The sequence below is a fragment of the Takifugu rubripes genome, chromosome 10 (genome assembly GCF_901000725.2).
Source record: "Takifugu rubripes chromosome 10, fTakRub1.2, whole genome shotgun sequence".
NCBI classification, from domain to species: domain Eukaryota; kingdom Metazoa; phylum Chordata; class Actinopteri; order Tetraodontiformes; family Tetraodontidae; genus Takifugu; species Takifugu rubripes.
The window spans coordinates 12528724-12541883 of NC_042294.1; the positions used below are offsets into that span (position 1 = coordinate 12528724).

Consider the following 13160-nt stretch of genomic DNA (forward strand, 5'->3'; position numbering starts at 1 on the left):
TTTGAGGTAGGGTTAGGGTTAGATGGTTAGAGGGTTAGGGTCAGAGGGTTAGGGTTTGAGGGTTAGGGTTAGAGGGTTAGGGTTTGAGTTAGAGGGTTAGAGGGTTAGGGTTAGAGGGTTAGGGTTTGAGGGTTAGGGTTAGAGGGTTAGGGTTTGAGTTAGAGGGTTAGAGGGTTAGGGTCAGAGGGTTAGGGTTTGAGTTAGAGGGTTAGAGGGTTAGGGTTAGAGGGTTAGGGTTAGAGGGTTAGGGTTTGAGGTAGGGTTAGGGTTAGATGGTTAGAGGGTTAGGGTCAGAGGGTTAGGGTTTGAGTTAGAGGGTTAGAGGGTTAGGGTTAGAGGGTTAGGGTCAGAGGGTTAGGGTTTGAGTTAGAGGGTTAGAGGGTTAGGGTTAGAGGGTTAGGGTTAGAGGGTTAGAGTTAGAGGGTTAGGGTTAGAGGGTTAGGGTTTGAGGTAGGGTTAGGGTTAGAGGGTTAGGGTCAGAGGGTTAGGGTTTGGGTTAGAGGGTTAGGGTCAGAGGGTTAGGGTTTGAGTTAGGGTTAGGGTTAGAGGGTTAGGGTTGAGTGAGAGGGTTAGGGTTAGGAGTGAGAGGGTTAGGGTTAGAGGGTTAGGGTTAGAGGTTAGGGTTTGAGTTAGAGGGTTAGGGTTAGAGGGTTAGGGTTAGGGTTAGAGTTAGAGGGTTAGGGTTAGAGGGTTAGGGTTAGGGTTAGGGTTAGAGGGTTAGGGTTAGAGGGTTAGGGTTAGGGTTAGGCAGTAAAATCTGCTTGACGTGTAGAAAGTCACATTTTATTGGGTCTCGTAAACTTGAGACTCCCGCTTTGAATTGTAATCAAAAATAGAATCAGTCGTCACCACTGAAATTAGCAATATTACTAATGACAAGACTATTCATGGATTCTCCAATACCTGAAGCTACCAAGACCACGACAGCGACCACCGTCCGCAGCTCTGCCGCCACCACCATAGCGAGGAGCTCAGCAGCCAAAGCAGCCGCAGCATCTTCATCCACAGCTCCAGAAAAGAAACCAGCGATGCTCCGCAGCAGCCGCACCGCCTCCTCCACCAGCAGCAGCTACAAGGCTGCAGCTCAGCCAGCCTCCGCTACTGTTCCTGACAGCAGGAGTGCCCCAGCTAAGGTCGGGTCCAGGGAGAGCACGAAGCACCAGCCCGGAGGAGGAAAGGTGGGTCCTTCCTTCATCACTCTTCCTTTCCAGCCTGGGACGGGGTGTTGCTAGTTTTCAGTTTAATACAGGACCTCCGCTCTTGATAAAGCAGAGGACAGCGTGCTTATTATTGTCTGTGTGTAAGAACACCTTAAAATTGTGTGTTGCAACCCAGAGATGAATGAGTAGAATAGTGGATGAAGCAGTTAAAGTTTCAGGAACTAGCAGGTTAAAGTGCCCCCAAAGATTCCAACCGGTTGTGCTCAAAAGGCCTGAAAGTGGGTGGAAGGTCTTCACACGCGTCTGGTGACCCTAACCCTAACCCTAACGCAGCAGGTTTTCTTGGTACTTTTGATTTCTGGTTGATTTTCGAACATTTTGAGGTTTGTGCCAGAATAATAAAGTATTTAATGTAAGGAGAAATGAGGTGATGTTGCTTTGCACCGAGAATTCTGTCAGCAACAAATTTAAAGGTTGTCGTCCAACAGCTGCAGGTACTGAACAAGAAGCTGGATCTCAGCAAGGTGACATCAAAATGTGGCTCCAAGGATAACATCAAGCACAAACCTGGTGAGCACTCACGGTTCTTTAGAGCCAACGGCAGCGTGCTGCGCCCGCTCCACCCAGTCACCACACTGACCCTCTCAATGGGCTGCAGGTGGCGGCAACGTGAAGATCGAGTCCCACAAAGTGAGTTTTAAGGAAAAGTGCCGGTCCAAAGTGGGCTCTGTGGACAATGTGAGCCATCCGCCAGGGGGAGGATCCATTCAGGTGATGTCCTCCTCAACCTTAACCCCCCCCCCCCCCCCCCCACATAAACACCACAACCTTATCCTTTATTGATCATGTAACCTGATTTTACATTAACACTGAGCCGCCCTGCTGTTTGTAGGCTGAGGGGGTCCAGGAGCCAACGGAGGGCGATGGAACCCCCCCAGGAGGCAGCCTGGCCCCAGTCTCAGGCTGTGAGGCGGTGCCTGCAGGGACCCCCCCCACCCCCAACAGCCAGGCCCTCACGGAGCCCCCGGCTCTAGACTCTCACATCCCAGAGACGAGTAAGTGGTAGTCCGGTAGGAGGACACGTCTGTGGAGGAGATGGTTCCTGACGGAGCCGAGAGGAATGATGTCTGCCTGTCTGCCTGCCTGTCTGCCTGCCTGCCTGCCTGCCTGCCTGCCTGTCTGTCTGTCTGCCTGCCTGCCTGCCTGCCTGCCTGTCTGTCTGTCTGTCTGTCTGTCTGTCTGTCTGTCTGTCTGTCTGTCTGTCTGTCTGCCTGTCTGTCTGTCTGTCTGTCTGTCTGTCTGTCTGTCTGCCTGTCTGCCTGTCTGCCTGCCTGTCTCCATCCTCATGTGTCTCCAGTCCACCTGATCATGCATCATTTTGTCACTTTTTTTCTTCCAGGCATCTAATGCTGCCTCCCCCCCCTCTTCTCTCTTCCTTTACCCCCCTCTTCTCTCTTCCTTTACCCCCCTCTTCTCTCTTCCTTTACCCTGCCCCTCTTCTCTCTTCCTTTACCCTGCCCCTCTTCTCTCTTCCTTTACCCCCCCCACCTCTTCTCTCTTCCCTTACCCCCCCCACCTCTTCTCTCTTCCCTTACCCCCCCCCCCACCTTGAACCCTCTCTACTGCAGATTGAGCATCTCCAAACTTGGACCGTCGTGATGTGGCGTGATGTGGTTCAGGCCGCCCCCCTCCCAACAAAGTCTTCCGCCGTCAGGCTTCACACCCCCATCGTGATTCAGTGGCATGGCCCCCCCACAACAACAGTCTCTGTGGGGGGATCCAGCGGTGGATCCTCTCAGATCCTCTTCTGCTTCATATCGTCTAGATTTCTCGTCTTTATCTGCATCTTATAAACAAGCTGCCTGACGTCTCACTGCAGCTCTTCGATCTCTTTGATCTCTTTACTTCCTGTTTGAACCGTGTAATGAAGTAGAACTCGTTACTGCTTCCTGTGGTCGACGAGCTTTTCTGTGTGTTGTTGACAGAAATCCAGGAGGCTTTTTGTTGTTGTTTGAGGATTATTTCACCCCAGTAGCATTTTGAACATCTCGGGCTGGTTTTCTGTAAATCAGGAGGGTTGGAGAAACGCCAGCGTGATCCAAACCAAATGTGGCTTCAATCATGGCACAAACATCACCAAGTTAAAGATTTGGAAGGCTTTCGAGCAGGTTGGGTTGATTCTGGGATGGAGACGTGCTGAGGCCGCGGCTACTTCCTGTAGCCAGCAGAGTGGGGCGGCTCGTAGAGGAGAGGGCTCTGGAACTGCCCCAAACGGGGGGGTTGTAACGAAGCAAACCAATGTAACGAGTGAAACGAGGAGAAACACAAAAATATTTAGCCGTAGTTGTTGTTGATGATGGGAGCAGTGGAGCTGCCATCTTCTGTCCTGCTGGGGGCGCTGCAGGGCCCAGACACCCGGCTGCTCCTGCTGCCTAAAACTGCCTTGATGCATAAACATGACTGCGTGACTTTGGAGTCAGATTGTGCTTTTTGCCCCCGTGTGTTTCACCTGCGTCAGTACTTGGATGGCGTTTTGGTGCCGGCAGACAGAAGAAGCTGTCGTCTTGGCTCCTTCAAAGTGTGTTTCAAGGTTTTGACTGTTATTAACATCTTATTTTATTGATTAACCCTCTCTAGAGTTGTCTTAGTTCATTAGACTTTCATTTTTACAGATTTGTCAATCAGTTTTCTTACTTATCAGCAAAAATGCACCAAAAAGATCTCCTATATTGTCAGTATATACGGTCATATTTATATATAAAGGAAGTCGTTCCTGAGCTAATATTTGTCAGGTGCATCAGCTTTGATTGCGTTATAATGCTGAAATCACTTATTGAGACTGGAAAATAAAGATAACAGCGATAATGAACCAAACAGCTGGTAACTTGTGTTAAAATCCTGAGTAATTTAATCTGGTGTTGATAGTTTAACTGTCTACCAATTCCAGCTGTAATCCATAGATGGCGTTGGTGGTGGTAATAGACATGTGTGATAGTTACTTATTTCTAAAAACTCAACAACACATGTGAATTTAATTAGCCAAATGTCCGACATTGGCTCAGCACTGTCGTCCTGCATCATTTCAGCTTAATAAACTCGGTAGGATGTAGAGCGCTGTCAGTTTCAGTCTGTAGCTTCATTTGATATTTAAAACTATTAGCTAGCTGATTAGCTACCGATGCAGAATGTTTTATATATTCTTACTAGTGCAATGTGAGGAAAAAATGAAATAGTAAATACAGATTTTTCAATCTTATATCATGTCATATCGTACTGATTTAATAGGCCATCCCAAAATAGTGACAGTTGGAAAACAAAGAAATGCCACCTCAGTTTGGACGACCCGTTTGACTGTTAGCTTGACCGTATCCTCAATTAGCTCAGTTAGCTTTGATTTGAAAAGATTGCACCTTAAAGTTTGATCACTGTTTGCATTGGTGGTACTTAACAAATTCTAGTAAATGAAGTAATCGTGCGGATGAACTTAGTGATGCAGCTCGGATGATGTTCAGACTCTACTTGAAATTTGAATCTCATCTCTGAACATTCATTTGAATATTCTTTTAAAAACTCCAAATGAAACGGTCACAATAGTGGCACTAACTAATTTTTAGTGCCTGTGTTGGAGCTTTAATCTGTTTTTTACTGACCACTAATGATGAAGCTGCATTTTGATTTGTCTCAATGTTTTATTACTTACAACATGATGGCATTGGTAGGCTGGTATATAGATAGGTAGGTAGGTGTGTATACACACGTGCACACACACACACGTGTATATATATAGTTTTGATATGTGGCAGGTTTGACAGTAGGTCTCCATTATACTGAAACGGATTTGCAACTGTTTGACTGCTGCAAATGATCAACCTAAACCCAAAATCACAGCCAGCCGGTGGATGTGAGGGGAAGCTGTTGAGACGTTGGTCTGAGCTGATGGGGAGCAGAACTGACACGTGTGTTGCTGCGTGTGACAGTAGCCACAGTAGCCACAGGCCTGGGCGACGCTACATACGTGTAATCTCTGCTATCAGAGGAGGCCTGAGCAGAAACGACCCAGCGGTCAGTCTTCCCAAAGGCTGGAAAGCTCAAGTCTCCTGATCAGCTGCTGAAATGACTCCTCAGTAAAAATGAGCGCTGCAGAGCTTCGTGCACACTAACTCAGCCTCTGCAGAGTGTTCAGGGATCCTTTAGGCAGACCTGTGCAGAACCTTCCCCCTTTTCCTCCTGGTTTTATTTTCCTTTTTTGGTTTGGAAAACAAATTTTAATGTGATTACATGTTAATTAATGGTGTGATTGTGCAACATTTAATAAAAAGAACTAAAACACTTGTGTATGTGTCCTGATTAAAGCTGTGGAAGCAAAATAAAAGTAGCACAATGTTCATGAATGGTTGGGAAACCAACAATAACTTCAAGGGATCCATTTGTAGGATCCAGGGGTGGGAGAAGGTTGTGTTTAGGGTGGGATTAGGGCTAGAGGGTTAGGATTTAGGGTTAGGGTTAGGGGTTGGAGAAGGTTTGGGTTTAGGGTGGGGTTAGGGTTAGAGGGTTAGGGTAGGGGAATGTACCCTGCCTCCCATACGAGACAGGTAAAGCATGGTCCTTCCTCCTAGCCGACCTCCCATAACCCTGAAACCCTTGTTGGTGACGACGGGCACGCTGGCGACCCCTGCCATAGCTCACCTCCGTCCAACTCGGCTCTATAAATCAAGGTTAGGGTTAGGGTTAGGGTTCTTTTTTTTTTAAAGAAAAGTTTTTGAACTAAAAGCGCTTTCCAAAAATAGTAAAGGAAAAGGGTAAGTATTTTTTTTTCTTTAATTTCTCCCTTTTTCTTAAAAGGTAAGTAAAATAAAACCAAGATTCAATAAATGTATTAAGTAACTAAGGAAGAGTGTGCCAAAAAATGACGTTTCGACCCCCTATGGGTCTTCTTCAGGTAGGGCACACTAAATAACTAGAAGCTGGCTCGCTGTATTCAAATCAAATCAATCTTTGTTTACATAGCGTCTTATACAATCAAAATTGTTTCAAGGCGCTTTCCAGAATCCCAGGGCCTGACCCCAGACAAGCAACAGTGGCAAGGAAAAACTCCCCTTTAACAGGAAGAAACCTTGAGCAGGACCAGGCTCATGTAGGGGGACCCTCCTGCTGATGGGGGGGGGGGGGGGGGGGGGGGGTAGAGAGAGGAGAGGAGGGGGGGGGGGGGGAAGGAGAGGAGAGGAGAGGGGTAGAGGAGAAGTAGAGTGAAGGGGAGGGAGAGGAGAGGCACAGAGCACAGAAACACACACAAAAAAATATTGGCTGTGGGTTTAGGGGTTGGGTTTATGGTCAGGGCAAGTGTTAGGGGTTGGGGTTTAGGGGTTGGGTTTAGGGGTTGGGTTTATGGGTTGGGCTAGGGTTAGGGGAGGGGTTAGGGGTTGGGTTTAGGGTTAGGGGTTGGGTTAGGGTTAGGTTTAGGGGTTGGGTTAGGGTTAGGGATTGGGTTTAGGGGTTGGTTTTAGGGTTAGGGGTTAGGTTTAGGGGTTGGGTTTAGGGTTAGGGGGAGGGGTTAGGGGTTGGGTTTAGGGTTATGAAAGTTAGAAAGTTATCCATGAGTGTGTATAAGAGAATCCTTTGTTTTAAGAGAGCTGGGCAGATCAGGGTGTCTCATCCATTCCAAGATGCTGCTGCAGTAGTTTCCTTCATGTGGTACGCACCAGTGAAGTCCAACCGCTACTGCAGGGAAGTCAGTCTGGAGTGAGACATTGCAACGTCCAGGCCCTCTTGTGAGACACATCATCAGTTGTGCGCCTTGAGGTCTCAGAGTGTTTCGACCGCTTATCACAAGACACTCTCACCCAAGGATGGTCCCGCCGGAGGTGCGCCGTCTCCGGGGTGTGTCTCATTCTGAGCTACACTACACTGTCCACTTGGTTTTTAGAATCTAGGTTTTTTCCGTGTGAGTCTAGGTCCCGGTGCGTCCACGGCTCAGTCCCCACGGCAGACTGAGGGACGGGTCCACGGTGGAGGGTGGCCATTTGAAGGACGCCCAACTTTCATTTTCAGTGGCCAGTTTTTGGACTCAGACCTAACCCTAACCCTAACCCTGTGGTGCAACATGGAGTGGTGCATGTGTGGGGCTCACCCCCATAGAAGACTGGGCCACGTTTAAGGTTCTGACGCCCTGAACCACCACACCCGCAGTGCTGCCCTAGAGTCGGGACACGGGGGGCCGCATACTTACCCCCTGCTTAGCATTAGGCTACTTCGTTAACACCGCTAGGTATCCGTAGCCCAGCCGGACAGGGTTGTGATCGGTTGTTCTCTCCCTTGCTGCCAAAAAAAACCTCCGGAGCGGAGCGAGTCGCTTACACGTACCTGCCCTCGCTAATGGAACCGTTTGCTCTTTCCAATGTCCGGTAGTCCTTTTCTTCCGTGTCTTCAACTTGATTTCTTGTCTCCGTTCTTTACTGCTCTTTTTTTCGGTCTCTTGTCTGATGTTTTTTTACAGGTCCCTGATTTGTCCCCTCTGCCTCCCTGTGACTGCTATCCCTCTGTAGGATGGTGTACATTTGAAACAGGTGGTTCCAATTTTTTGCCCTCAAACACCTGTTTACCACCCCTTCACAGGTGTGAAAAGAAGGGGGGTGTGGTAAATGTGTGGGCAATGGATTGTGGAAAAGTTTCCCTCCCCTGTTACCTTTCCTGGTGTGAAGAGCAGGGGGGTGTGTGGTAAATGTGTAGGCAAAGGATTGTGGGAAAATTTCCTTAACCTTGTTACTTTACCTTTAATTTTGTTGCTTTATATTCCCTTACCCATGCAACCATTCCATAGTTTATTGTGTAACTCTTCCATCTATTTGTAGAACATAGTTGATAAGATCCCTATGGTTATACCTCTTATCCCCGTGCAATTCCTTATCTGATATTTTTACAGGTCCCTGATTTATCCCCATAACCTTACTCCGACTGCTATCCGCCCGGTGCACGTTTGGAACAGATAGTTCTAATCTATTGCCCTCAAACACCTGTTTACCAACCCTTCCCAGATGTGAAAAGAAGGGGGTGTGGTAAATGTGTGGGCAAAGGATTGTGGGAAAGTTTCCTTAACCTTGTTACCTTTTCTGGTCCGGTGTTAGTTTTATTATTTCTCGGTGTTTCCAACTGTCACTCTTACTCTGATCAGATCATGTATGCATTTTATTTTAATATATCTCCTGTGTTGTCTGTCATTTTTTCCGTTGGTTTTAGTTTTGTTATTTCTCGGTGTTTCCAACTGTCACTCGACTTCAGCTGTCAGGTGAGTTGACAGGTCCAGGGATCCTGCTCCGTTTTTCGATTCTTATAGATCCAAGAATTAAGAAATTCAGGTGAGTTCCTCTCTTTTCTTTTCTTTTTTCTTACCCTCCAACACCTGTTTACCCACCCTTCACAGATGTGAAAAGAAGGGGGTGTGGTAAATGTGTGGGCAAGGATTGTGGGAAAGTTTCCTTAACCTTGTTACTTTTCTTTAATTTTGTTGCTTTTATTCCCATACCTGTACCAGCACTCCATAGTTTATTGTGTAACTCGTGCGTTCATTTGTAGAACATTGTTGGTGAGATCCCTGTGGTTATACATCTTATCCTCGTGCAATTACTTACCTGATGTTTTTACATGTCCTTAATTTATCCCCTAGGCCTTAGATCTATTGTGTTGTCTGTCATTTCCTCCGTTGAATTTACTGGTCCGGTGTTAGTTTTATTAATCCACGGTGTTTCCTGTGATGTTTCGGTTCTTATAGATCCAAGAATTAAGAAATTCAAGTGAGTTCCGGCATCGTCCACCGCTCGTGGGTGTGTATCAATGCGGGAATCAGATTATCCTCTTCTTTTAGATTTCAGTATTACGACGTTGTCTGGATCAGTGGACGTCGTTCTCAAGTCTCTTACTCTGATCAGATCATGTATGCATTTTATTTTAATAAATCTCCTGTGTTGTCTGTCATTTTTTCCGTTGGTTTAGTTTTATTATTCCTCGATGTGTCCAACTGTCCCTCGTGACTTCAGCTGTCAGGTGAGTTGACAGTTCCAGGGATTCTGCTCCGTGTTTCGGTTCTTATAGATCCAAAAATTAAGAAACTCAGGTGAGTTCCGGCATTGTCCACCGCTCGTGGGTGTGTACCAATGCGGGAATCAGATTATCCTCCTCTTTTTTTAGATTTCAGTATTACGACGTTGTCTGGATCAGTGGACTTCGTTCTCAAGTCTCTTACTCTGATCAGATCATCTATGTATTTTATTGTACTAGATCTATTGTGTTGTCTGTCATTTCCTCTGTTGAGTTTACTGGTCCGGTGTTAGTTTTATTAGTCCACGGTGTTTCCTGTGATGTTTCGGTTCTTATAGATCCAAGAATTAAGAAATTCAGGTGAGTTCCAGCATCGTCCACCGCTCGTGGGTGTGTATCAATGCGGGAATCAGATTATCCTCTTCTTTTAGATTTCAGTATTACGACGTTGTCTGAATCAGTGGACTTCGTTCTCAAGTCTCTTACTCTGATCAGATCCTCTATGCATTTTATTTTTAATAAATCTCCTGTGTTGTTGTAGTGGGTCTGAAATAGCCACATATAGTTTATTATGTTAACAGACACCCCCTCTTTTTCATTTTAATATTTGAACCTTTATACGGTTTGCAGAAATCATTGCCACTTTGCACCAGTAGAGGGTGCTTTAACACCAGTGGGTCCAAGCAAACAGTCTATGCTCTGCTTTTGCTCTGCGCATGTGAAAAGAATAAAATACACTGCGCAGCAGTAGCGTGAGCTGACAACTCTCGTGTCGTGTGTTTGGATCCACAGGTAGTTATACCGTAGCTCAGCCGCTCAGCGCCCGCCGCCTGAGTGGCTCATGCTGCCGGACCAGAGACCCCTAGCTCTGGCGCCGGTAACATTTGGGGGCTCGTCCGGGATGGTTAGCGTTTCTGCCTAGTGAAGTGAGTGTCGCGACGACGTGAAACGGTGCCCAAAGCTTCAGGGAAGGCTGCAGTCCAGAGCGTCATCCAGAGAGCGGAAGTCAAGGTTAATAAATAAAGTCACAAGGTTAAAGATTTGAGTGAACCAGAACTGTATGACCTGATTGTGGACTACCTCAGGAGTGAGAAATTAAGTGCTATGGAAGATGAAGGTATGACTCAACTCCTTATCCTGAATGACATGCTGAGTGACCTGCTGGCCACAGACCCCGGTGGAAGTGAAGCTCGCCAGACTGCGCCGGAGACAGGACAGCCAGTGGAGGAGTCATCACCACCCCAGGAGCAGCTATCCACTTCACCTCATTCTGATCATCACGACACAGTCACACAATCCACCACAACCCCACACAACCACAACAATCCCACACAGCCATTGCAGATGAACAAAGACATTCATCCCCTTTCACCTACACCACTGGACAAAGATGCACACACTAACAGCCCATCACAAGACAGAGACATTCACATGCATCCAGCACCTTCACGAAGAGACAGTGGACTGCCAGCAAGGAACTTTGACACTTCCACAGTCACCAGGGCTTTCACCGCAGGCGTTGATCGATCTCCCCATGGTAGAGTAAGTCTGTCATCCAGCATGGGAGACCAGGTATTGAGGGTGAATGATTTTGCAGCTCTGCTCCCACGCAGAGAATTTAAGTTACATGGTGGACAAATCTCTGATGTTGGGTCTGATATGTCATACAGTAACCTTTGTAAACAAATCGAAGAAGGTATACAGGAAGGTTTTACTGAGTCAGAGGTGATTCGCACTGTGATGAAAATAATCAAACCAGGTACATTCAGAGAAATGTTGACAAACAAAAGTGATTTAACTGTTGATGAGCTAAAACGGTTTCTCCGCGCACATATCAGGGACAAAAGCAGCACTGAACTTTTTCAAGAGTTAAGTAATGCTAAACAACAGGACAAAGAGAGTCCTCAACAATTCCTATACAAGATAATGGGTTTAAAACAGCGTGTTTTGTTTGAGTCACAACAACCTGGTGCAGAGTTTAGCTACGACAAAAAGCTGGTTCAGGGCACCTTTCTTCACACTTTGTATCAAGGTCTGTATGAGAAAAATAACCATGTTCGTTATGATCTCAAACCTCTTCTCACAGACTCGCAGGTTAGTGATGACTTTCTTTTGGACCAGATAACTAAGTCTACCAGTGAGGAGACAGAGAGACTCAGACGCCTTGGCACAGTAGCTAAAAACCGACCAGTGACTGTGAGCCCAGCTCAGCTTGACTGTAGTGACTCAACTAAGCAGACTAGAGTTGACACTGAGTTACAGGCTAACCGTGCCGCTATTGAAGAACTGACTGCACAGGTGTCCTCCCTGACCAAACAGCTGGCTCAAGTGGTGAGGCCTGCTGACACTGCCACCCCTGTGAACACACACTCAGCCACAGCCCAGCCAATGCCACCAACATCTGAAGCCCGTGGCAGATGCAGCAACTGTGTTCAGCAGGGCAAGATGAGTTGCCCTCACTGCTTCGTATGTGGCCAAGCTGGACATCGGGCGGTCGGCTGTCTTCAAAGGAGGACGTCGGGAAACGGGATGAGGTCACTGGAGACAGTGTCCCCTGATGTAGTCTCCGCCATCTGGCAGGGAGACACAGCTGTAAAAGACGGTGATGTGCCGTGGGTGGCTGCATTACAGCTGCAGTCGGATGTAAGTGACGCACACTTTGGAGGCACCCCTGTCATCACACCAGAGAGTGTCAGAGATGCACAGAAAGAAGATGCTCCTATCTGTGAGGTGATAAACCTAAAGAAAAATGGATGGAGTCCTCAGGATAAAGGAAAGAGACAAATGGGACGAGAAACACGCAGACTGGTACACGAATGGAACAGACTCAGACTTGACAAAGGGATTTTGTACAGACAGACAGGACAGAGGAAACAGTTGGTTCTCCCCAGTAAACTGAAGGCCACCGTGTTAAAACACCTGCATGATGACATGGGACATGTGGGCGCTGATAAAGTCATACATTTAGCACGAGAAAGGTTTTATTGGCCTTTTATGCAACAGGACATAGAAGATTATGTGATTCGCCAGTGTCAGTGTATTAAACAAAAACATCCAAACAGACCAGAGAGAGCACCTATGGGTTCTATAACAACCAGTGCCCCATTTGAGCTCATCTCAATTGATTATTTACATCTTGAACAGAGTAAAGGTGGTTATGAGTACATTTTAGTCCTGGTAGATCACTTTACTCGGTTTGGTCAAGCTTATGCCACAAAAAACAAATCTGGCAGAACAGCAGCCGAGAAAATCTTCTATGACTTTATCCCTCGCTTCGGGTACCCTGCAAAGCTACATCATGATCAGGGCCGGGAGTTTGAAAACAGTCTCTTCCAGAGACTTCAGCAGCTCGCAGGAATTTCCCACTCACGAACCACTCCCTACCATCCGCAGGGGAATCCTGTCGAGCGCCTGAACAGGACACTTCTACAGATGCTCCGCACTCTGCAGGAGGAGAAAAAAACAGAGTGGAAGGATCACCTACCTCACATTGTCCACGCGTACAACTGTACAAGACATGAGGGAACAGGTTATTCACCATTTTTTCTTCTTTATGGTAGAGCTCCACGTTTGCCTGTGGATCTGCTCTTTGACTTGAAACCTGAAGAGGGACCACGGTCCAGGCAAGAGTATGCACAGAAATGGGCTTCACGCATGCAGGAAGCATACAAAATTGCTTCAGAAACCAGTGGGAAGCGTTCAGCTAAGGGAAAGAAGTATTATGATCAGCATGTGAAAGGCATTACACTGCAGCCTGGAGATCGTGTGCTTGTCAGGAATCTGTCGGAGAGGGGTGGTCCGGGCAAACTTAGAGCTTATTGGGAGAAAAAGGTTCATCGAGTGGTTGAAAAGATGGGAGACGGACCTGTTTACAGAGTTCAACCAGAAACAGGAGAACGCACTCTCCGTGTGCTGCATCGCAACCTTCTGCTACCTGTTAATGATTTGCCTTTAGAAGTCCCACCGAGT

The 13160-nt window shown here is 47.1% G+C and overlaps 1 protein-coding gene across 5 annotated transcripts in view; it reads left to right on the forward strand.

Annotated features, from left to right (window-relative positions):
- Positions 1–5492, forward strand: part of LOC101064280 (microtubule-associated protein 4) — a 37702-nt gene extending 32210 nt beyond the window's left edge. For 4 of the 5 annotated variants that reach the window (XM_029843210.1, XM_029843213.1, XM_011617456.2 and 1 more), the window contains 5 exons: positions 910–1178; positions 1649–1730; positions 1819–1931; positions 2053–2215; positions 2560–2619. In XM_029843210.1, coding sequence (XP_029699070.1) covers positions 910–1178; positions 1649–1730; positions 1819–1931; positions 2053–2215; positions 2560–2567 — 635 coding nt within the window. In that variant the 3' untranslated portion in view covers positions 2568–2619. Of the gene's footprint in view, positions 1–909; positions 1179–1648; positions 1731–1818; positions 1932–2052; positions 2216–2559; positions 2620–2788 lie in introns of those variants that run through there. The other variant, XM_029843211.1, reaches the window with a different exon arrangement.
- The last annotated feature ends 7668 nt before the right edge of the window (positions 5493–13160 follow it).